Source organism: Balaenoptera physalus (genome assembly GCF_965194825.1).
Source record: "Balaenoptera physalus genome assembly, chromosome: 10".
In the NCBI taxonomy this organism is placed as follows: Eukaryota; Metazoa; Chordata; class Mammalia; order Artiodactyla; family Balaenopteridae; genus Balaenoptera; species Balaenoptera physalus.
The window spans coordinates 68,915,702-68,939,971 of record NC_138889.1 but is presented as its reverse complement, the minus strand read 5'-3'; the positions used below and the strand labels follow the sequence as shown (position 1 = coordinate 68,939,971).

Below are 24,270 nucleotides of genomic sequence, written 5' to 3'. Positions count from 1 at the left end.
TTGTAAAATCAATGCAAAAAAGTATTAACCCCCATGAAAATAAGTCTAGTAAAATAAAATTGGAAAATTAGCATAAAAGGAAATATATTTTAATTACATTATATAGAAAACTGACCAAGAGAATTAAAGTCCCTTAATGACATTTATTCCAGAAAATACTTCCAGGATGAAGATTCATCATTGTGAATATAATTCAGGTTTGAAGCACTAAGTAAGGCGTAACCCAGTGCTCAGGATTGAAATGGCAAGGATGAAAGATGCTGTGTGCATTACAGTAGCACCCAAGAGGGAGTGACCCCTCTACCCCTGGGAGCTGGGTGAGGCTTCACAAAGGAGGCAGCATTTAGGCTGGGCCTAAGCAATGAAGGTGTGTTATTCAGGTGGGAAAAGGAGGACAGGTGTTCCAGAGAGTTGAGGTGACACGTGCAAAGTGACAGCTGAGAAAGAACATGACTATGGCTGAACTCTAAGGCTGGGAACTGGGGATCTGTAACATGGGACTAAAACAGAGGGCCAGTGACAGACAAGGTAGAGCCATCAGATGGAGAAAAAGAGTGGTCATTGGCAATCCAGCGGGTGGCCTTCGGTGGGCTCTTTGCTCATCCTGGCTTGTCCAACATTTTCATTAGTGACTTAAGTAAAAGGAAAAAGTGAACTTATGGTGGATGACCTATTACTGGGAGAGTCCAGACAGACATTTCCTTGGTTACTAACATTGGCCTTTCTAGGTCTGAAATGTCTAAGAGTTGGTTTAGTGACATCAACTCTTGGGCAACTAAAGAAGATTATTATTTCATAAAGCAGATACATGCTCTACAGTTGATAGCAGCATTAGGCCACAAGTCTGGAAGATGATGATAATATTATTAATCATAACAATAATGAGAGGAGGAACTTCCATTTATTGGATGCTATTGACCCATCACTTTGTTTATATTATCTCGTTAATTTTTATGTAAGTCCCATGAGGTCCGTGTTGTTATCCCCATTTTGTAAGTTAGGAAGCTGGAAGTAATAGGATAAAATACCTCCCCAAATCACTCAAGATCTTAAGAACCAGCCTGAGTGGTTTCAAGGTTCATACCTTATAACTGTGTCACGATGCTCATCACCTCTGCCTTCAGGGTTTAAAATTGTCCATGGCATAAAGTTTAATTTCAGGGGCTAACCTGGGTCAGCGTCACTTTGGAAAATGACCACAGTACCGTTTCAGTGCTTGAGGATTCAGCCCAAATCCCTCATGGGAGATGGGGCCTCGTTCAGACAGTACCACGCAATGTCTTCACCTGAGGTCGCAGGAGACATCAAAACTGGAGGGGGTGACAGAGACAAGAGCTGAGCTGAAAGCCAAAGTCCAGAGTGTCAGAAAGGAGGTAGATTGAGGAACTGCCAAATGAGAAGAGCTGGTAACAGGAGGTCAGAAACCTGGGTTCAGGGAGCCAGAGACACACAGGAGGAAGAGAAAGCAAAGTAGGGGATATAGCAACTACCCAGAACAGGCATCGCCATTATTTGAAACTTTTACAAAATATATCTAGGGTTAAAGGGCTAGAGACTTTGCTATAATTACTAGTGAAAGAGGCCCAAGCAAATGTACGTGTGCTTGTGAAGCCTACTGGATACTGAAGCACCCGAGGGACCACACAGTTCTCCCCAGAGGCCTTGGGCTTAGAAGGCTGAGTAAGCTCATTGCTGGCACCCAAGGCTGGGTGAGAACAAGGACGCTAATTAAAAACACTGCATACCACGATTTTAGGTACATCAACTAGTCTCTGCCAGCACAGTGACAGAGACGTGAAAAGGAAGAGAAGGGGTGTGGGCACCAACGTTCTCGCTCCACTGGAAAGGTCTCAGGAGACCACCGAAAGCAACATCTGATAGGAAGCCTACAAGCAGATTCTCTGACCCACCCCCTGTCCCTGGAGACAGAGAAAATTAAACACCTTAAATTGGATTTTAGTCTCTGTTGCTTCTAAATGTTATGGTTGGTCCAAGCCAGCTGGAGCTAGAGTTCAGAATAACCCGTGAGCTTAGAACCACACGTCCTTCTGGGGGAGGGGGGGGAGGGCGTGGCGTGGAGGGTGTCGTGGGCTGCCACTGTTTTGTATCACTCTTTCGTGAACTGGGATCTGCCGTGGCATTGTCCTTCAGCTGCTGTCATGGGGTAAATAAAGCCTACAGGAGGCTGCAAGCCGTACAGTGGAATAACTATTCATCTATGCCGTCTTCTGAGGCCAAGGATTTCAAGACACGAGACACAGGTTTCAAGGTTGCGGGCTTTTGTTCTTCCTAAGGGCACTTTCCCGGTGACTCAGAGCTTTAGCTAAGGCATTGTCCGTGTGTTCCCTCAGCGCTGTGTTAGACGCTAATAGTGGTCTGAGTGCTCATTGGAGGTCAACATGTAGCCTTTCCTGGTCCTTGTAAATGATTTATTAAAGTTTGACAAAGATGGCATTGAGATTTCAAGCCCAGATGATGAGAGATTTGGGGGTACCATTGACTAAGAAAGCGGTCTTTGGTGTAGACAGTTGGTTTGTGGGGGAAAATGGGGCAAGTTTGATATTAGAAATAACAATGGAAATAACCAGAAAGCGTGCATTATTCGTCCATCTATTTATTTACACAGTGAACATTTATTATGCTGCTTGTGTTCTGCACCTGGCATTAGGGGAGAAATGTAATACTCAGATCTTGACTTCAGCAAGAAGCCAGAACTAAAGGTAAAGAGAAGATTTGGAGGTGAGACGGGATCAGGTGCCCTCTGTGTGCCCACTGAAGGTAAGAGGATGGAGGAGCCCAGAGAGGATGAAAGTCTGAACTAGAAAGAGATTTTAGAATTGAGCATGGGCATAGGAAATGGGGCACGTGGCAGCGTGGTGCCCATAGTTACAGAGAAGAATCGACTAGAAAGATAAGAGCTGGGTTGGTGGAGAATCACAGATGTCATGGGAAGCATTTCAGGATTGCACTAGTCATGGTAAGATGACCACTGATGATAATAGCTACCATTTATTGATTGTTTACTTTGTGCTTGGTGCTTTTATTTATTTAATACTAGACAGTGTGCTGAGCGCTGGGTATACAGTGATGAACAGGATTGTCTACGTTGTACCCTCTTAGAGCTTACATCCTGGTGAGTTTTATCCTGTATGTCATTTCGTCCTGAGAACCACAAGAGGCTAGAATTATTATCCTCATTTTACAGTCGAGAAGACTGAGGCTCAGAGAGGTTGAGTCAGTTGCCCAGGTCCCACATAGAAAGAGTTCGGTGGAGCTGGGATTTGGACACGGTTCTGTCTGATTCCTAAGCCTCTAAAACCCTGTACTGTGAGAATATGAGTGGAGAAAGGGCATCCAGATGCAAGTGGAAGAAGCCTTTGAGGGGACAGTTGGGGTCAAGGGGTGGTGAAAGAATACAGATTTCAAAGGAGGGATTGAGGGGGCAAGGAGTTTAGAGATTTTATTTGACCAAGAATGGAGGGAGAGGGATTCCTTGAAAACTGCTTGCAGGCATAGGCCAAGTGCAAGGGCCCTGGGAAAATATGGACTTGACCTTGAGAGAGGAGTTGACATTGTCCTTCTAGGTGGTCAGCTGTAGCCAGCCCTGCTCTGTTGGAATGTGTGCCACTAGGCGTGGCCTCCTGGGACCGTGGGGCCTGAAATTCCCAGGGCCCTTGAGGTCTGAGCATCCTGGGGCCTACGAAGCCTAAACCTCTGGGATCGGGGTCTTCTCTGCTTGTGATCTCCATATGGGAGGAGAGCTTAGCACCCCAAGCAGCCCAGAGCCAATTATTCTGCCATGCTGGCTAGCCAGAAGGCATCTGAAAACATTGAGAGGAAAGCTCTTTGCCATAGCACATTATCTTTCGCTCACCCGCCACGGAGTGACTCTGCAATTACAAACCAGCCGCCGAGCAGACACAGCTTAACAGTACGTTGTAAAAGTTTTACAGTTAGTAAAGATAAGTGCAAAATGAATCCCTAAAGAACAAAGCAATTAAAAAAGTACATAATGAAGCAATTACCTAGAAGTGGTGGGGAGCAGAAGGAGAGGACCCATGGACAATTTTATTCTGGAAGGGTCTTCACACTTATGTTTCTTTAATTGTGTTCAATGAGAGAGCCGTAGCAAAGTAAGATTAATAAGCTGCACAGAAGAGGTAACAGTTGATAAAGGGGTTTGAGAGCCAAGCTGAAGAAAATTTTACCTTGTTAAAAAGTTGGGACCAAGGTGGAAAATAGCTATAAAGGCCATTATTGGGACCATTAATGAAATTTGATTATAGGCTGTGGATTAGATAATAGTAATGTCTCAATGTATAATTTCCTGATTTGGGGAAAAAAGCAAAAGCAAAAGCGTAAAAAACCTGGGAGCCAGCAATGGATGTTAAAGCTCCAGAGAGTCAGTTTCTCTCTCCTTTTCTTATTCTTTTTTTGTTTTGTATTTTGTCTTTCTTTAATTGAGTCTGCCTGCTGCTTTGTATTGTGCCCTTGGAAGGTAACTTCTTTGCCACCATTACATCGTGTTTCCAATTTTCCAGGAAGGGACCACCAGGCAAGGCCAGAATCAGCTCCTCAGAATGACTGATAGAAATTGAGCAGGGACTGCCCTCCCCTTCCTCCTCCCCCCACTCCTCCTCTTTCTCCTCCCCTTCTTCTCCCTCCCCTCCCCTTCCCCCTCTCTTCCTCCTCTCCCTCCTCCTCCCCCTCCTCCCCCTCCTCCCCCCCTTCCTCTTCCTCCTCCTCCTCCCCTTCCTCTCCCTCCCCTCCCCCTCCCCCTCTCTTTCTCCTCTCCCTCCTCCTCCCCTCCTCCTCCCCTTCCTCTTCCTCCTCCTCCCCTTCCTCCTCCCCTTCCTCCTCCCCTTCCTCCTCCCCTTCCTCCTCCCCTTCCTCTCCCCCTCCCCCTCCCCTTCCTCTTCCCCTTCTCCTCTTCTTCCTCCTCCCCCTCCTCCTCCCCCTCCTCCTCTTCTTCTTCCTCCCCCTCCTCCTATTCTTCCTCCTCCCCTCCTCCTCTTCTTCCTCCTCCCCCTCCTCCTAGTCTTCCTCCTCCCCTCCTCCTATTCTTCCTCCTCCCCCTCCTCCTCCCCCTCCTCCTCTTCTTCCTCCTCCCCTCCTCCTCCCCCTCCTCCTCTTCCTCCTCCTCCCCCTCCTCCTCCCCCTCCTCCTCTTCTTCCTCCTCCCCCTCCTCCTCTTCAGCATCAGCATCTCTACCAGCATGATCACCATCCAAACAGTGTTGTGATTTTCTTTTGAAAAATCCTCACACTCACTAATCTGAACTTGCAGAAGGGGAATTAAGAGACATCTACTCCCATTGCAAATGCTCTTCACTTTGTAAAGCGATGCAAGGGGCAAGATCCTGATGAGTAAAATTTCCCAGTGCTTACCAATGATGGTTTACAGAAATTATCCCTACACACAAGTTTTTCCATCAAGCGGGCTTACCTGCCCATAAAGTCAGCCCTGAGGATAGAGAGTTACCCCCAGTAACACCCCCAGGAGACATTTACTCCCCGAGGTCCTGTCTCTCTCTGTGTCTGGGCTGTCTCTCTAGTTTTGGATAGTCTAAGGAACAGGACCTCTTTCCTTGCTTAGTGCTGGCCACACTCAATGCAGTGTGTCTGGCTTTATTCATTATGCCTACTTCAAATGCTGCTCATCAGTGAGTGAGGGTCTTGATGGCGTGTGTCATTTTCACTGCCTTAGAACTGGTAGTCCTATAAAGAAATCATGGCGTAGGGGAGAGAAAATATTAGTAATACTATGATTTCAAGACAGATGCTTATCTTGGGTTTCAATGTTTCTAAAATCAGGTTGTGCCTGAAAAATTTGGCATATATAGATAAATAATAAACATATAAATAAATTACAATTTATTATCCAAATCAGAACACTTTTGAGAGTAAAAGAGGATACCACTAACTGTTACACTGGACCAGCAGGCATGAACCAATGTTGTCATGGGCAAACCAGGACATATCACTTAACTTATAATTTTATATGTACGTTTAATGCATTTTCATTCATTTGACGTTGTTTGGTAGGCGCCTGCCATAGGTGACATTGGGCATACAGTGTTTAACATTGATCACGTAATGCTTAAAATTACATGCTTAATATTTGGCATACAATGTTTAAAAAGTAAACACAGCCCCTTCCCTCTTGGAGCTGATGGTATAATGGGACAGACAGCTGATAAAAGGGAACAAAGAATAGATGTATAGTTACAAATTGTAATGAATGCTGTATTAGTCAATTCCGGCCGCCATAACAAAATACCATAGACTGGATGGCTTAAACAACAGAAGTTTATTTTCTCACAGTTCTGAAGGCTGAAAGTCTGAGATCAGGGAACCAGCATGGTCAGATTCTGGTGAGAGCTCTCTTCCTGGCTTCCAGACAACCACCATCCTGTTGTGCCCTACATGGTAGAGAGAGAGCTCTACGGTCCCTTCCTCTTCTTATAAGGACACCAGTTGTGTCTGGTCAGGATTCAGCCCTTACAACCTTATTTGACCTTCATCACATCCTTAAAGGCTCTATCTCCAATACAGTCACATGGTGGGGGGCTGGTGATAAGGATTCAACATATGAATTTTCAGGGTCGGAGGGACACAATGAAAAACACAGAGTGTAAGTTCCAAAAAGTCATGGGCTTTGTAGGTTTCGTTCAGTGACAAAATTCCCATCTCATATTACAGCTCCCAGCACAAAGGAAGGAAATACTCAATAAATGATGGTTGAATTGAATTAAAGCGGAGAAGGGACATGGTCTGATTTATAATTTTAGAAGATGGACTGGACAGCAACAAAGGTTGAAGCAAAAAAACTTGTTAGAAGGCTACTGATAGGGGGAGGGAGGGGACACGGGCTCATTGCTGTGTGTGCCCTGCAGTCTGTCCCTCACTCGCCGCCGACTGCCTGTCTCGTCGCCGGCAAGCTGTGCCGCCGCCCCACAGAAATGCTTCGATTACCCGCAGTCCTTCACCAGATGAGGCCAGCGTCCAGGGCACTGGCTCCTCATCTCACTCGGGCTTATGCCAAAGATGTAAAATTTGGTTCGGATGCCCGAGCCTTAATGCTTCAAGGTGTAGACCTTTTAGCTGATGCTGTAGCCGTTACTATGGGGCCAAAGGGAAGGACAGTGGTTATTGAACAGAGGTGGGGAAGTCCCAAAGTGACAAAAGATGCTGTGACTGTTGCAACGTCCATTGACTTAAAAGATAAATATAAAAATATTGGCGCTAAACTTGTTCAAGATGTTGCCAATAACACAAACGAAGAGGCTGGGGATGGCACCACTACTGCTACTGTACTGGCACGTTCTATCGCCAAGGAAGGCTTTGAGAAGATTAGCAAAGGTGCTAATCCAGTAGAAATCAGGAGAGGTGTGATGTTAGCTGTTGATGCTGTAATTGCTGAACTTAAGAAGCAGTCTAGGGGCTTCCCTGGTGGTGCAGTGGTTGAGAATCTGCCTGCCAATGCAGGGAACACGGGTTCGAGCCCTGGTCTGGGAAGATCCCACATGCCGCGGAGCAACTAAGCCCGTGAGCCACAATTACTGAGCCTGCGCGTCTGGAGCCTGTTCTCCACAACAAGAGAGGCCGCGATAGTGAGAGGCCCGCACACCGCGATGAAGAGTGGCCCCCACTTGCCGTAACTAGAGAAAGCCCTCGCACAGAAACGAAGACCCAACACAGCCATAAATAAATAAGTAAATAATTAAGAAGAAAAAAAAAGAAGAAGCAGTCTAAACCTGTGGCAACCCCAGAAGAGATCGCCCAGGTTACTACGATTTCTGCAAATGGAGACAAAGAAATTGGTAACATCATTTCTGGTGTGATGAAAAAGGTTGGAAGAAAGGGCGTTATCACAGTAAAGGATGGAAAAACACTGAATGATGAATTAGAAATTATTAAAGGCATGAAGTTTGATAGAGGGTATATCTCTGCATACATTATTAATACATCAAAATGTCAGAAATGTGAATTCCAAGATGCCTGTGTTCTGTTGAGTGAAAAGAAAATTTCTGGTGTCCAGTCCATTGCTCCTGCTCTTGGAATTGCCAACGCTCACCGTAAGCCCTTGGTCATAATTGCTGAAGATGTGGATGGAGAAGCTCTAAGTACACTCGTTTTGAATAGGCTGAAAGTTGGTCTTCAGGTTGTAGCAGTCAAAGCTCCAGGTTTTGGTGACAACAGAAAGAACCAGCTTAAAGACAGGGCTATTGCTACTGGTGGTACAGTATTTGGAGAAGAAGGGCTAACTCTAAATCTTGAAGATGTTCAGCCTCATGACTTAGGAAAAGTTGGAGAGATCATTGTGACCAAAGATGATGCCATGCTCTTGAAAGGAAAAGGTGACAAGGCTCAAATTGAAAAGCGTATTCAAGAAATCATCGAGCAGTTAGATATTACAGCTAGTGAATATGAAAAGGAAAAACTGAATGAACGTCTGGCAAAACTCTCAGATGGTGTTGCTGTGCTAAAGGTTGGTGGGACAAGTGACGTTGAAGTGAATGAAAAGAAAGACAGAGTTACAGATGCCCTTAATGCTACGTGAGCTGCTGTCGAAGAAGGCATTGTTTTGGGAGGGGGCTGTGCCCTGCTTCAGTGCCTTCTAGCCTTGGATTCAAAACTGCAGCTAATGAAGATCAAAAAATTAGTATAGACATTATTTTAAAAACACTCAAAATTCCTGCAATGACCATTGCTAAGAATGCAGATGTTGAAGTTGAGAAAATTTTGCAGTTCTTCAGAAGTTGGTTATGACGCTATGCTTGGAGATTTTGTGAATATGGTGGAAAAAGGAATCACTGATCCAACTAAGGTTGTAAGAAGTGCATTACTGGATGCTGCTGGAGTGGCCTCTCGGTTAACTACAGCAGAAGTCGTAGTCGCAGAAATTCCTAAAGAAGAGAAGGATCTTGTAATGGGCGGAATGGGTGGAATGGGAGGTGGTATGGGAGGTGGCATGTCCTAATTCCTAGAAGAGTGCTTTACCATCATTAATGAGCTGTGAGAGGAAGCTCAAGGCAGCGTTCCTCACCAATAACTTTAAGAGAGGTCAGCTGAAGGAGATGACTGAAGAAAAGGCTGGCTGATGTTTAAGAAAATCACTATAACCATCAGTTACTGGTTTCAGTTGACAACACAGAATGGTGTACTGCTGTCATTGTCCGTGCCTACAGCTAATTTATTTTGTATTTTTGAATAAGGACATTTGTACGTTCCTGGTTAGAAAAAAAAAAAAAGGCTATTGATAGAGTTGTCCACACAAAAATAATTGGACCAGAATGTTGTCTGTGCATACTGAGAGATGTGATTAAATTTAAGCTATATTTAGGAGGTAGAACTGACTGTATTTGCTGATGCATTACTGGATAATTATGGATGAGTTACATAATTATTTATGTAGGTTTCAGGCGTGGGCTATTAGATGGATGAGGGGAAGACGAAGGGACAGCTGGGGAGGCAGGGAAGGAAAGCAAGAACTTGGTTTTGGACAAGGTAAGCTTGCGATGCCTGAGAGATACACACGTGGAGGAGACATGTAGGCAGGTGGATATATAAATCTCGAGCTCAGCAGAATGTGGTGTTTCCTCCTGCCCTGAAAAGTTCTTATTACAGCGGTGGTGAATCTTATCATCAATGGAATCTTACACTGATAATAGTTATACCTCACACTTAGTGGGCTCTGAACTTGGGCTAGGTGTTGAAATTTTCTCATTTGATCCTCACAACTACTTTTGCAGTGTGTCATTTTTGTCTCCATTTCGCAGACAAGAAAACTGAATATTAGTAAGTGAAATGAAATGTCTGAAGTCACCGATCCAGCAAATGGGAAATGTAGGATTTGACAGCAAGACTGTTTAACCCCTGTTCTCTGACCAAAATGTCCTCCTGTCTCTCAAGAGGCAGAGGTCTTGGAAACATTTCCTACTGTGCTTCTATATTATCATGTGACCTTGAACCTCAGGTGGGAAATGAAAGGTAATCTGTTAGGTCCCCTGCAGTTCTGCTATACTGCAATGCTGATCTCTTTTGTAAATCCCATTTTTAAAGTGAGTTTGCTGTAGGTACCTATCAGAGATGAAACCCAAGCTGACAATTCATTTTGATGTGTATGAAAAGGGCAAATCTCTTTAAGTGAAGACCCAGCACACTAGCTTTCTTAATCTGAATTCCAGTGGAGTAAGAAGAAAACTCTTCAGAACAAATACTTCTGAGTGAGAAAATGTTCAGCATCTCAGATTCATTTTATCATCTGAATGATAACCTCGAGGGTTCCTCTGAGCCGAATGTGGGTGTGATGCTTGGGCCAGACACACAGCTTTTCCTCTAATGCTTGCACCCAGGGTCTGCCAAACTTCCCCACCTACGCTGTCCCAGTGACACATGGGTCACCTGTCATCTGGCTCCACCGTGCTGGGAGGTGACAGATTGTATTATACTTTCCACTAGTGATTCTGATTGCCCTGCATTTCAGAAAGGACCCTCCTAACTTATCCTCCTGGCTTATCCTTTGGACCAGTGTCACCCTTTTGGTGTGTGTGTGGGAGGGGCATCTGGTATGGACAGTCAATTTGAATTTGATTGGAACATGCTAACGAGCTATTCATTTGGGGAGTAGGGGTTGTTTCTGATTAGATTAAGCTTCTGAGAGAGGAAAGAAGCAGCCGCTGATTAAAGACATAAAAAAGGAAACACATTAAATGAGTCAGTGGTTCATCTTCATATAGCAAAGTATAAATTAAACATAGTCCTGGGGATCAGCTCTGAATAGCAGCTGGGTAGAGCGAGCTTTTCTGAATACATCCACAGGAGAAGGCGCTCCCAGCAATTCAGAGGGGCTTAACCCACCAGAGAGGGCTCTGAGAACTCCTGAGTAAATGGATGGGCTGAGTTATCTGATAAAAATGTCTCTCACACTAGGGACGGGAAGGGTTTTATTTGGATTTCAGAAAATTGTTCCCTGAGTCCCTGTGACATTCAAGCTCATTATTATTCTCTAACAGCATCAGTGATGGTAATGGGGCCAGAGATCTTAGTTCAAAACAAAAGATGCAATTAGAGTAGAGAGCACACGTGTCAATGGGACCCTGATTTGGAACGTGGCCAATACTTCTGTCTCAGAGCTTGGGGCTTCTGTAGTTTTGGTTCTATAGAAACGCCTGGGCTGGAACTAGCCTTCTCAGCTTCATGCAGGGGGAAGCTGTGAGGGTCAGCCCTGCTAGACTGTGTCACCTGACCAGGGCTGGCGGTGTGGCTGCAGCCCCGCCTCCCCTGGCTCACACTAGGATCTCTGGAGCTGCCATGGGGCTGCTACCTGTGGCTGTCGGAGGAACCCTGAGCCATGCATGGTCTCCAAGCCCCTGGCTTCTCCCCTTCCAGCCTGCTGGCTTCTCCCTTGCTTTTCTTACTGCTGTTCTGGTTCTGAACTGGAACCAGACTCTCCCCTACAGCCTGTTTTGCAGGAGTCCTAATACCTGCCTACCCCTGGCAGCTCCCTCTCTCCCCCCTGGTGACTAAATCTCCTCTCTGTATCTTCAGTCCCTAGTGGGGACCTGCTCTGAATGCACTTATCATCTGGACCTGGACAATCTCCCCCCATGCCTGGAAACTTCTGCTGCAAAGTCTCACCCAATAGATTGAACCCCTGGTTATCCATGCTGCAGGGCCCAAGCCTCTCTGGTCACTTTGCCTCTCCACATGCTGGCAGCTTGTATGAATCAGGGAAATGATCACAGTCTGCAACAGCAGCCCCCAAACCCCAAAGGCTGAACCCAGGACAAGTTTATTTCTCACTCACTTCACAGTCCTCTAAATGTTGGGGGGCTCTCCTGGGCAGCTCTTCTCCAAGTGGTAACTGAGGACTCAGGTTGCTTTTCTTGGGGGTTCCCCGTCTTTGAACTTCAAGGTCATCTTGGTGTAAACATCCAGTGGATTGGGAGGAGAAGCGGTAGAAGTGTTCATGGGTTTCCCACACTAGATACTTACCCACCTGGGCCTGAAAGTGACAGCTGTAATTTCCTCTCTTATTTCATTGGCCTGAGCTGCTCACACAATCCCTCCCGACTTCAAAGGAGGCTGGGAGATGTAGAGGAGCACAGATATTCGTAAGCAATAGGAGTCAGACACATTCTTGGAGACCACCCTTCTCCTGGCTCCACTTCCCCAACCCCAGGTAGGACCAGGCCTGTCTTCTTCCTTTTCTTCCATTCTGTCTTGAGTCCACCCCAGACTGCATTTGGACAATAGTAATCAGGGCTGTTGGCTGCTATGAGTTTTAAGGTAACCATGTATAAGTTCACCTTGTTTGGAACCACTGAAAGAGGGCGTCTAATCTCAATGACCACGTGTTTGCTAAGCGATCCTCCTGGAATTTCCCATAAGGAAATGAACTTTCACGGTCCCAATCTTTAGAGTCAGAGCATTAGGGTCCGAGGAAAGCTGGGGCCCCTGTCTATGATGGACTGGTTTGCTGAGCTTGGCATCATGGCTGCCCCTGGGTTTCCTATAGGTAAACAGCTATTTCAGCAAATCTCAAGTCCCTGCAAAACAGCCTTTTAACTTTTTCTTCATGAAAAGTTTGCAGACATTCCAGCCCAGCTGGTCTTTTCTTGGATTCCTGCCAGATGAATCCTCCTGCTGCCTTCTGATAGTTAGGAAGGATCCCTTTCAAACAGGGAAACTGCTTCAAGGGCTTCTTACGGCTGACCCAAAATCAGACCCCTTCAGGGACACCTTCCAAGAAAAAGCATCATTTTTTTTTTTCCCCGAGCAGCAATTCTGTCCAAAAGACCTCTTGGCAGTGTTTTATTGTAAGAACAGGGCTTGGGAAACTGGATCCCCAGGGAATGTTTTTCTTTGGAGTCTGATGGAGGAATAAGCATTGTCAGACTTTAAAAAATGTTTCCTTACACTTGAAAATAATGAAATATCTGCCTTTGGAAAGCTGGGAGAGCACCAAGGAAAGTGCACAGGGGATGAGTCAGAACTAAGGCTCAACTCTCAATCCTTCATTCATGCAATTTATCGAGTATCTATCATGTGCCAGGCCCTGTTCAGGCTCTTGAGATTCCTTCAGGAGAGCAAGGTGGCCAGGGGTCTTCTCTCACAGGCTGGTGTTTTGGGCCCATAAATAGGAAAAAAGCTCCATCTCACTGGTACTCAGGGAAATGCAAATTAAAACTACAGTGAGAGTGAATTTCTCACCCATCTATGAACGATGCCAAATGTTGGCAAGATTGTAAAGCAAAATGAGTGCTCATCTGTTCTGGTGGGACTGGAACATGGGATTCTCACTTTGGAAGAGTTTCACTTTCCCTGGGAGAGTTGAATGTGTGTTATAACCTATGGCTCAGAAATTCCACTATGTGTAGATACACAGACAGGTGCTCTCTCTTGGGTGCCAGGAGACACGTATAAGAATACTCGAAGGACCACTATTCATAATCCTGAAAACAACCAGACTGTGGACCACCAGGAGAATGCATAAATAAATGTGTGTACATTTATACAACGGAACACAATGGTGATGAAAATAAATGAAGCAAGAAGCAAGTTGAAGAATGCAGACAATATACTTCCATTTATACAGCATTTAAAACCAGGTAAAACTAAGTACGTAGTCGAGCTTGATGGCAAGGAAATTATTAACAAGATTCAGGATAATGGGTTACCTTTGTGGGTAAGGAGGAGCACACAGAGATTTCTAAGTTGCTGCCAGTACTGTTTCTTAAGTGGGCGGTAGGTAAACAGTTGTCCGTTGTGTTAGGTGTCTTTAAACTGTACATATACAATGTACACAGGCACACAGCTGGAGGAGGTATAGGTGACATGGGAATGCAGAGCAGAGGCATTTAAACAAATTCAGGGCAGACAGGGTAAGTAGGTAGGAATTAGCCAGGCAAATAAATATATGTGATAGGGGGAAGAGGCTGACAGCCTCTGGCTTTTGACTTAGCTTTGCCCAGGTTTGACCTCTCTCTCCTTCTCATTCCCATGCACGGCTGCTACTAGAGTTGAGACGCATGCAGTGTCTAGGTGATGCCCTAGTCAGTGTCTTTGTTTGCCTGCATTTCTGACCCTACAACCACTCTGCAAACACGTTGCTGGTCTTCTGCCAGCCATTCTCAGGCCTCAGCCTCCATCTTCCTTGTCTTCCTCCCGCCAGCCTGCCTGGGTTGCCTTTCGACTCTTATCTCAGCATTTCACAGCCAAATTAGGCGAGACAGCTACACATAAAAAGGTAATTAACAACATGAGCCAAGAAATAAGGACCACTTGAGTGGTGCAAATCGTGTTTCAGGACTTTGGAGGAATAGGGCCAGGCTGGCTTTGGATGGACGGAGAGCAGGAAGGAGGATGTCTGGGCTAAGGGAACAGTGGCAACATTTTGCCAAGAGAGAAGAGCTCATTAAATGTCATAAGGAGATAAAAGCTGGACAGGATTTGGGATCTTATCCTGTGGACTGTGGTTATGAATGACAACTAAGGTGCCACTGCCCCCCAATCACTTACCCTCAGTAGATATTACTAATAAATGGTGGCATGCTTTTCCACTGAGCCCAGACAGAGCCTCAGAATCCTTCTTAGCCCAGTGCTTCAGAAGGACATTAATCAGTGAATGGATTTAACATGGGAGTGTTATCTGCTATTCCTACCAAAGACTACAGAGTGATCACCAGACTCTGAGTAGGAGAAATGGTCACACTGTATCCTGATGTCTTGCCTCCAGTGTCTCCCTATTTTATAACTCTCAATTCACAACTCTACCAGTTGTCTCAAATACTGGGTAATATTTGAGGTATTGGCAAGAACACTTAGAACCACAGAATGCAAAAAGTATAAGGTATCTAACATGTCACCGAGTCCAGCTCCTCCATTTGGCAGTTGGGAGAAACTGAGGCTTGGGAAGGAAACAGGTCTATTTATGTAAGTGGCCAACATAGGACATAAACTGTCTTCTGACCCTGACCTTGGACCAGCAGCTCCCAGTCCTGGGAAGGGAAGGGAACCTGATCCTTCCTAAGAACCTACTAGATGCCTATCTTTGCTAGAGGGAGCTTTTCATACAGCATCTCTTTTAAACCTGCCAGTTGCCCCAATAAAAAGGCAACTGACATCCAAGAACAGGTCCAAGTCAAAGGCTAATGTGTGACAGAGGCAGGATTCACACTCTGTCTACCAACCCCCAAGACCTGCGTGCTTTCTTGTAGTTCCCAGATGGATGCACAAAGTTTTTTCAGAAACAATCACAGGATTAGGGCTCCCTGGGAAGGGCTGTCGGTGAGTGTGACTCGCTCTTCTGTTTACAACAGTTCAGGTTCTCGGTCACGGTCACGTCTGGGGGCAGCCCAGCAGCTCCTCCGTGGGCGTCTGGAAGCGTTGACTAGGTGGGGGGGCTTTCTCTACAGTGAGTTCATGGTTCCATAAGACGAAACCGCCTGCAGTCGCCCAGGTTCATTTGATAGCTTCCTGAGTTTTATAACGGTAATTCAAGCTCTGCAGCCAAAGTAACTCTTCTTGTTTGTAGCAACATGCACTTAAATGTCAGAGCTTTGCTGAAAAACCACTCGGGTTTGAAGGAAGTCATTGTGTTCAGTAAAATCTGGCACATTTTATGTTTATGGCCTTTATTAGAGGAGCCAGCTAAGCGAGTTAAGCGGCCTCTCTATACGGTGAGTGAAAGCCCAGGGCTCTGGGATTGCTGGAATCACTCATTCAGATCACGGTTATTGAACATGTCCTGAGTGCCTGGTGCTGGTATATGCAACGTGCTCCTTGTCTTCCTGGAGCTTATACTTTAGCAGGGCAATGGAGGTGGAGGGCAGACATTGAATGAAGAAATACGTAAATAGAAGTATTGTGAATAAGCATTATTAAGAAAAAGGGTGGGGTGCTAAAAGTATTCAGAGGGGATCTAATTTAGACTGGGTGGGTGAAAGAAGGTAAGATTTGAGCTGGGTAACGAGTGGGTGATTTATTCCAGAAAGATGGAATAGCAGGTGAAAAGGCACAGAGACAGGAAAAAAAATTGGTGTGGTCAAGAAACATGTTGCCCAGTGCCCATCCAGAAGCCACGAGGTCCAGCCTTGGGCTGACGTGCCACCAGGCGTCCCCAGTGCCTGTAAGACTAGCACACGCCTCACTTGTTATGAGCCTGGGTCACAAGCGCGCTAGGTAAAAAGTAAGTTCTACCTTGGTAGTGGCTTCCTGTGCCCTGCGACCTCATCTGCCTTCTTGGTTGCTGATCCTTGGTCCTCATTTCTCAGCCACCCCTTTGGTACCCAACCCTTGCCCTTCCTCCTCTTGGCATCTCCGCCCCCTAGAACTTGCAATGCTAAGCCATCATTCTGTCCCACATCTTTGCCCTCCCTCCAGCGGCCCTGCTTCTCTGGCACAATGCCTCCCGTCTATAGCCTCTATCTGGTTTGGGTCTTGCCACATCATGCCAGCTAAGACCTGTGTCCCAGGCCTAGATCCCTTTTACTTCCTCATCCTCCCAAATCTCCATGGAAGCTTCATGATGTCATCTTTCATGAGGTCCAAACGCCAGTGATTTTCTTTCCTATCCTTTGTCTGCCATCCACGAGAGGGTCTCTGAGATCAGCTGTGGGTAAGACTTCTGAGATTCTCTCTGGAGCAAGCCATTGGTCAGCGGAGCTGCTCGTCGTGTGGGGATCGTGGAGCACAGGCTCCCTCTTGTTTATTTCAGGGTCATCGGGCAGCGTCCAGAAGTGGAGGGGCAAACACGCCAAATACACATCTTCTGCTCCAACCAGAAGCTGCCAGGAACCCAAAGGCTATATCCAAGGCAGATGCTCACAATAGATGCGTTTCTTTTCACAGAAGAGAGGAGAGTGGAGACAACCTGTAGGTGAACAGGTGCTTCCAGTCTCTGGAGAGGAACCTCTCCCTGCTGGGCCAGGCACTCTGGAGGGCAGCACGTCTGTTGTCTGCTGGGCTTCAGCCAGACACGTGACTCCTCTGCAATCATTTGTCCCCTGAAGCTGGCTGTACAGGAGAAGCCAATAGCAGCAATCATAATGGTTATAAAATACTCAGTAATAACAAGTGCAGGCTAAAGGCTTACAATATTCCGAGCACTACGACAGGGGCTTCCAGAGCCCGCAGCTCAGTGTAGCAATCGCTGTAATTTGAGTTTCATAGACGGGATGTTAATTACCCCAGAGTTGCTGCTCAGCCAGCACATGGTGGGGCCAGAATAGACCCAGATGTCCTGATCCCACCTCGACTGCCATGCATACAGAGCTCACCCGGAGGCAGGCTCAGGGTCAAACACCTACCTGCACTCCATCCCCTTCTTCTACCGGACGAAATTGAGACTTGGGAGGAGAAATATCCTGCCAAAGGTGACACAGCAGCAGGTGGCAGAGGTAAAAATTGGAATCCACTTCTCGCTGGCTCCAAAGCCGTGCTTTTACAAACTATGTGCTACTCCCACCCAGCCCAGCCACCCCACCTCTGCTGGAAACCCGTGATCTGTTCTAGGCACCATTTAGCACATGTCTAATGGAGAATACGGTGAAGAGCTTGGAGAACATTTTGAAAGAGGGAAGGAGATTAGTAAACCAGCAGGTACCAGAGTGTCATGGTCGGGAAAGACAGGGCTGGGACCACAGAGCATGACAGGCTCACCTAGTTGAAGGGGATACAGAACTGTGACGCTGAACTGACACCCCAAGGATGTCAGGTGAAGCAGGGCGGGGTGGGTATGCAATTGCATGTGCAGAAATCCAGAGGTGAGAGGAAACCCAGCATGCTGGAGGAAGTAAAAACTGTCAGCATGACTGCAGCACGGAGTATGTTGGGAAGCAAGCACGAGGCTGGAGGGGTGGGCAGGGGCCAGGCCCCTGGAGCCTCAGGGGCTGTGCTGGGGAGGGCGCCGTGCAGGCGGGACGGGATCCAATGTACACCTTCAAAAGATCACTCTGGCTGCTGGGTGGAGAAGAGACTGGAGGAGGAAGGCAGGAGGGAGGGCAGTTGTTTGGAGGCTGTTGCAGAATCCAGATGGGACATGGCAGCGGTCTGGATGAGGGCGGTGGCTACAGGATGGGGAAAGGGGAGTGGCTTCAAGAGGTCAGCAGTGAATTCACACGGCTCCTTTCACTGCAGCTAAGGGCAGAATGGGAGGTGCTGCCACCACCCTTCTGATTAGAACCACGGCAGATGCTCCCACTCTAAGATGAAATGGCGACTGACTCTTTGAGAGACAGGTCTTGGAATAAAAGAGCTTTGTTCCAAATCATGTACTGTGTTGGGTCACTGAAATATGTCAATTAGTAGCCTCCGTTCCAGTGGCACAAAGAATAATTACCCTGACTCCGTGTTTTATCAGTAACATATTCACAGTATTCACAGGCTTTCCTTGCAAATCTGAGCAAAGTGAATTGGAAATCAGCACAGTCCCCAGAATATACGGGTCATGGACATAAAGGTACACACCCCAGAGCCTTCCATGGCTTCCTTTCCTGATTCTCGGAACCACCCCTGGGTGTGGAAACTTCCTTCAAAGCATGGTCACCTGGGGAAGCACTGGCTCTTCCTTGAGCTTTGGTCGGGCTCAGACTCATCCTTTTGCCTTCGTATCAGCTGTGTGGTCTTGGGCAAGGGACAGCCTTGGTCTCAGTTTCCTCATTTGGCATTGGAGACAATAACCACTACCTCACAGGGTTATTCTGAAGATTCTGCTGTGTATCATTTGTTCAGTAATAGCTGAGGCTGATTGAGTGCTAATTATGTGCCAGGCATCTTTCTAAGCACTTGGTATAGGAGCACTTTAATCTCCTCAGCAACCTCTTGAGATGGGAACTGTTGGGATCCCCATCGGAGATGAGGAAACTGAGGCACACTGAGATCCAGTGAATAACCCAAGGTCACACAGCTCCTATGTGTCATTTGTGCCGGTGCCTGGCACATAGCGGACGCTCAGTGGGGATGCTTGTTTCCTTTCCATTGGCCCTAAATATTAATAATATACTAAATGCAAGACAAGCTTAGTCCGTCCATTGCCTTCCAACTTCCAACAGGACCAACTGGTGTGAAATAGCCTGGTGGAAGAGAAGACATTCTCTTCCTAACTAGCACAGTGGGGAGGGGAATTAAGCTAAATTTGAAGTTGACCTTACCTTGGAGGAAGACCTACGGTTGTCGATGAGTACACGTTATAAGCGCAAATATCATCCGCCAAATCGTCCAGTTGACAATACCTAATAAGTGACCACCGCTGTCCATCAAGAGATCTTGAGTGCTTTCCGCCAAAAGCCTCACTCATCCTCTCTGACCAGGTATTTCAGATTCATCCCACTTTACTAAGCACCAACCATCTACTGATATTGTCTGGTTAGGCATCAATCATTTATATATTTATTCAACAAGTACTTACAAAGTAGCTATATGTACCAGGCCTTGTGTTCTGTGCTGGAGATGAGAAACGAATGAGATATGGGTTCTGCCCTCCAGCAACACAGAGTGAGGGGGAGGCTGACCTATTAGCAGGTAAGTTGTGGTATCAAGAGCTTTGAGGGCCAGAGGAGGAAGCTCTGCCCCAAGAATTAAACAAAGACCCCACAATAGTGTGGCTGGGTGGCCAAGCTCTTGAGAGATGATATTTTTTTCAGCTGGGGAAGGAGTAGGGAGGGCATTCCAAAATTACAAATAGAATGGGCAAAGGCCTAAAGACACAAAAGGATGTGCACATTCCGGAACATTGAACTTCCAGAGTGGCTGGAATGATTGTGGCAAGGGCTCCAAGACACTGTCCCTCGACGCTCAGGTTACAAGGTCATTTTTCTTTATTTTTCAAAATCAAATTGCATCCTGTTCAAGCTCCTACTCACCAAGGTCAGGGAGAAGTTTCATACTATTCCCTTCTTTATAGCTCCCCCTCCCTTGGGTTCTGACAGAACTCAGAGCCCAGGAAAGGTGGAGCCAGAGCAGGGCGCCTGGCTCTCCCTGTGGAGATCACTCATCTGTGTCCAGGCCCAGGTGGTCCATTTTAAGGCGATGTCTCTGTTGGGAGGCTCTGCTGGTCCCTCCATGTCAAGCACGGCTGCAGAGACCGTTATCAAGGATTTTAACTTCTCCCCCAGGGCAAGGAGAACCCAGATCGCTGGTCACAAAATGTCTAGTCTCTTCTCTGGGGGAGGGAGGGCGGAAAGACTGGAGAGGGAGGGTGCATTAATTCTTTGCTGGTAAATCCACAGCAACTGGAAACAAGACACAAATTAATGACTCAATAACCTTCCTGTTCTAGGAGTAGAAATAAGGTACAGCTCGCTCCCTTTGCAGACAGGAGAGTAAGGTGAGGAGAGCTGGATGTGTCTGAGCTCACGTTCATGGTCACCTGTGGTCTGGGTTCCAGGCTCAGGGTCAGGTCTGGGCACTGACGCATGGCCCATGTCTTCCGCAGGTGTGGCAGTGTGGCGGGAGCGTAGAGGTCCTGCCCTGCTCGCGGATTGCCCACATTGAGCGAGCCCACAAGCCCTACACCGAGGACCTCACGGCCCATGTCCGCAGGAACGCCCTCAGGGTGGCTGAAGTCTGGATGGACGAATTTAAAAGCCATGTGTACATGGCATGGAACATACCCCAAGAGGTAGGAAGCCCTCATGGGGGTGTGTTTCTTGGGGGTTGTTGGGGAAAAACAAACAAACAAAACACACCTGAGATTCAACTCTTCTTCCCAGGGGATAGCCAGAGTCTTGTTCGCCATGCTGGAGTGAATTCTCAAACCCTAAGATACAAGACGTTGAAGAAAAGGGGCTGACTATAGGGTGCTAAGGCATGTCTTACCCACCCCACCCCTGCTCACCTCCTCCTCGAAGGAGGGCTCCTTCCCTCCAGACAGCAGTGTCCTCATTCTATGTGACAAAGTTGGACCAAGTGGCTCCAAGTTTCCAACATGCTCCCAGGTTCTCAGCTTCTCTGACAATAGATATTTCATGGTCCTGGATGACAAATATCCCAATAATTACCAAAATTCACAAAATGCACCTTAATTTCCCTGTAGACTGGATTCAAACTTCTCCGTCGAACCTTTGACCAGACCAATAAGGAATATTCCTATGCCTTTGGGATTGCTTGAGCCACATGGATGGGGCTGGGCTACATTCCCACATTTTTTAGGCTACTTTTAACCCTGACCGAACCTCATCATCGCCTGCCACTGTCCTCTAGCCCTCTAGTCACACACACTTAAGAAGTGTGAGAGAGAAAGCAGTGTTTCTTTGGTAGTTCTGTTCAGCCTTGCTGTGTGTCATATGGAAGTAACCTTGGACCGCTGGGTTGGGAGAACCCAACAGATGCCAGCCACGGGATCCCCACCTGCTTGGCAGCTGGTCTGCCTGGAGATCGTTGCTTATGTTGCGTTTTATGTGAAACGGAGCTGTTGACTGCATGACCTCTTGCCTTCCTCCCAAGGCCATGGCTTCCCCTCGTGAGTCCTTTAGAAAGCCTCCATTCTCTCTTCCTAATAGGGCAATGATCGATCTTTTCTTAAAGTTTCCATATGAAGGCCTTCTTCCCCGATATGTCCACCAAGCTAATGTTCTGCTCAGGCTGAGTGATTGAGAAAGTAGGCTGGGTCATGGGTGGGAGCTTTCAGGCAACCCCCTCACTACCACGACCAGGGGGAGTGGTCTTGGGCTGATTGCATCCTCCTACAATCAGTGAGATTTCAGCAGCTGGGAAGAAGAATGAAGAACCAAGCAGTACCAGCGGGAGTGCAGCCAGCCCTAATGAACCAGGCCCGAATGCAGCTCTGACAGTGGGAGTGTTTCTAGGGAACCGGTGGTGCCTTCTAGCCCCATCTGTGGCTGTGGGCGTTGGATCACAGCATTCTGGGCAGGATGCTGAGCCCTGCTGTGGGTGTCCTCTGATAGCAAAATGTTAAGCACACTTGGAAACTCCCCAGGAGCTCACCAGCGAAGCGGTGTGGATCCCCGGCTTCTGCAAAGGACTGGCATCCTGTCCATTACTCTTGTCCCCCTTCTCTCTGCACCCCAAAGCTGCAGACTTTGTAGCCCTCTCCCCCCGATTGCAGCTGCCAGATGTTGAAATAGACAGCAAATCCAAAGAATAGTAGAGAAGTGAGTGAGTAGAAGTAATTGGAAAATGATGAAACTCAGCGTCTGCCTGTGACTCCTGGAAGAGTTCAAACCAAGTCAAGTGGGTGGGGCTGGGGGGGTAACACAAGAAAGCCAGATGAGGGGTGGAAATGTCCAGGATGAAGCCTTAGGAGGAGAAGGAAGGGATCAGCGTGTTTCCTCTTGACACCCCCCTGTTCGCGTCTATGTCCAGACTCCCTCTTCTGCCTCTTTCAGGCTTGTGGAAAGAGTCAACACTTTTCCACCTCCCGTCCACTTCTCAAGTCACAGCCCAATACTACCTCGAAGCTGCTTTTAACAAAGTCATCATGGGCCTCCTAACTGCTGAATTTAATGGCTATTTTAAGTCTTTCACTTACAGGATCCCACCTTTTCCTTGAAACTCTTCACTCCCTTAGCTCGAGGATTCCACACCCCAGAGCGTCCTCTTCTCTCCGACTGCTCCCAACTCCTTGTGGGCAAGGCTTACTTCCAGTGGTGGCTTAAGTGCTCCCCAGGGGCCCGTCCTTGGCCACCTGCTCTCATGATACGCATCTCCAGGGTAATCCCATCTACTCTTGGGCTCTGCAATGTATAGGTGTATACATTGACGGCTTCCTAGTTACTCTCTCCAGCCTGACTTCTGCCTTTAGCTTCAGACTTTCAGCCACGCATCTTCTCCTGGCTGTTCCCACAGGCCCTTCAGACTGAATCTGACTGCACTGCATACATTTTTTTCCCCCCGAGTCTGCTTCTGTTCTTATTCTCTGTCTGAAGTCATGATACCACCATCTGACCAGACATGTGAGCTTAGACCTGAGGGTCTTCCTTTAATCGTCTTCCATTCCCAGTCCATCACCGAGCCCACCTTTCCATGCCTCTTACTTCTGAGTTCAGGCCTCGTCTCTTCCTCTGCAACAGCCTCTGGTTGGTTTCCCTGGCTCAAGTCTTACCCCTCAAATTCATACTCCCCACTGCCCAAAGTCATCCTTTTAAAAAACTCACAGCGACCATGTCCTTGTCCTACTTGAAATCTTTACACGACTCTCCGTGTGCACAAGATCAGGCATAAAGTCCGGTGTTAGACATGGATCTGAGCTTTCTCCTCCACCCACCTCTCCAGCCGCACTGCCCACCATCCTTGTTTTGGAGGCCCTGCAGACAGCGTGGGCTAGGGGAACTGCCCCGAGCTCCCCGTCCACACCAGGCTGTTTCTCATCTCGGTGTGTTGGCCCATTTCGTCCTCTCTGCTTGGAATTCCTCCCAAAACCGCTTCCCCAGCCTCCACCCTTACCAATTCTCCTCCATCGTTTTAGACTCAGCTCGGGCGACCTCTTCTCTAGAAGCCAGCCCCAGCTGGGGAGAAAGCCCCTTTTTGCCTGCGTGTCTCTGTCATTGCATCATCACCCTGTAAGAGAATGTTCCGTTGTCTGAAAGTCTCTCTCATTAGACCAGTGAGTCTCAAATCTGGCTGAACTTTAAAATCACTTGGCCTCCACCCCAGAGATTATGATTTAATTGGTTTGGAAGGGGACTTTTTTTTTTTTTTTTTTTTTAAGAAAGCTCTTTGGGGATTTTAATGTCCATCCAGGGCTGAGAACCACTACACTAGACCATGGGCTCTCTGAGGACAGATTTTATTATTCATATCTGTGTCACCAGGCCTAGCACAAGGTGGGGCACGTGGTCAGGGCTCAGTAAAACCTCACTAATTCTTGTTAACAAATGAATCTGCTGGCCATATGTGTGATCCCTTTTTCCCTTGGTCAGTGGCTCCTAAAAGCAGATCTACAGACCAACTGCATCAGAATCACTTGGAGACCTTTTAAAAAATACCGATTCTGGGTCTCATCCTCAGAGATTTTACTGAGGAGGTGTATAGTGGTACCGGAATCTGTAAAAAGCTCCCCAGGTGCTGGTTTGGGGAAACCAGGTTTGGGTGACACTAGTTTAGCTAATCCTGCTTATCTTTCCAAACTCACCCTTAGCATCACCTACTCCAGGAAGCCTTCCTTGACTGCTCTCCTCCCTTTCCCCTTCATCCTGGCTGCCCCACACCTGGGGATGGACTAAGGGCCCCTCTTCCACTGTCCCTCAGCACTCTCTGCTTCCCGCCATGCTTCACACTGTGTGCAGAGTCTGTTTACTTGTCTGGA

The 24,270-nt window shown here is 47.3% G+C and overlaps 1 protein-coding gene and 1 pseudogene across 4 annotated transcripts in view; both read left to right on the top strand.

Moving 5' to 3' along the window:
- The window catches only part of GALNT18 (polypeptide N-acetylgalactosaminyltransferase 18), a 339,036-nt gene that overhangs the window by 259,704 nt on the left and 55,062 nt on the right, over nucleotides 1–24,270 (top strand). For all 3 annotated transcript variants that reach the window (XM_082478137.1, XM_082478135.1, XM_082478136.1), the window contains one exon: nucleotides 20,440–20,625. In XM_082478137.1, the coding sequence (XP_082334263.1) occupies nucleotides 20,440–20,625 (186 nt within the window). The remainder of the gene's footprint in view (nucleotides 1–20,439; nucleotides 20,626–24,270) is intronic.
- On the top strand, nucleotides 5,243–17,312 carry LOC309668396 (60 kDa heat shock protein, mitochondrial-like; annotated as a pseudogene). Its single transcript has 2 exons — nucleotides 5,243–7,435; nucleotides 7,750–17,312. The product of its transcript is annotated as a 60 kDa heat shock protein, mitochondrial-like (transcript).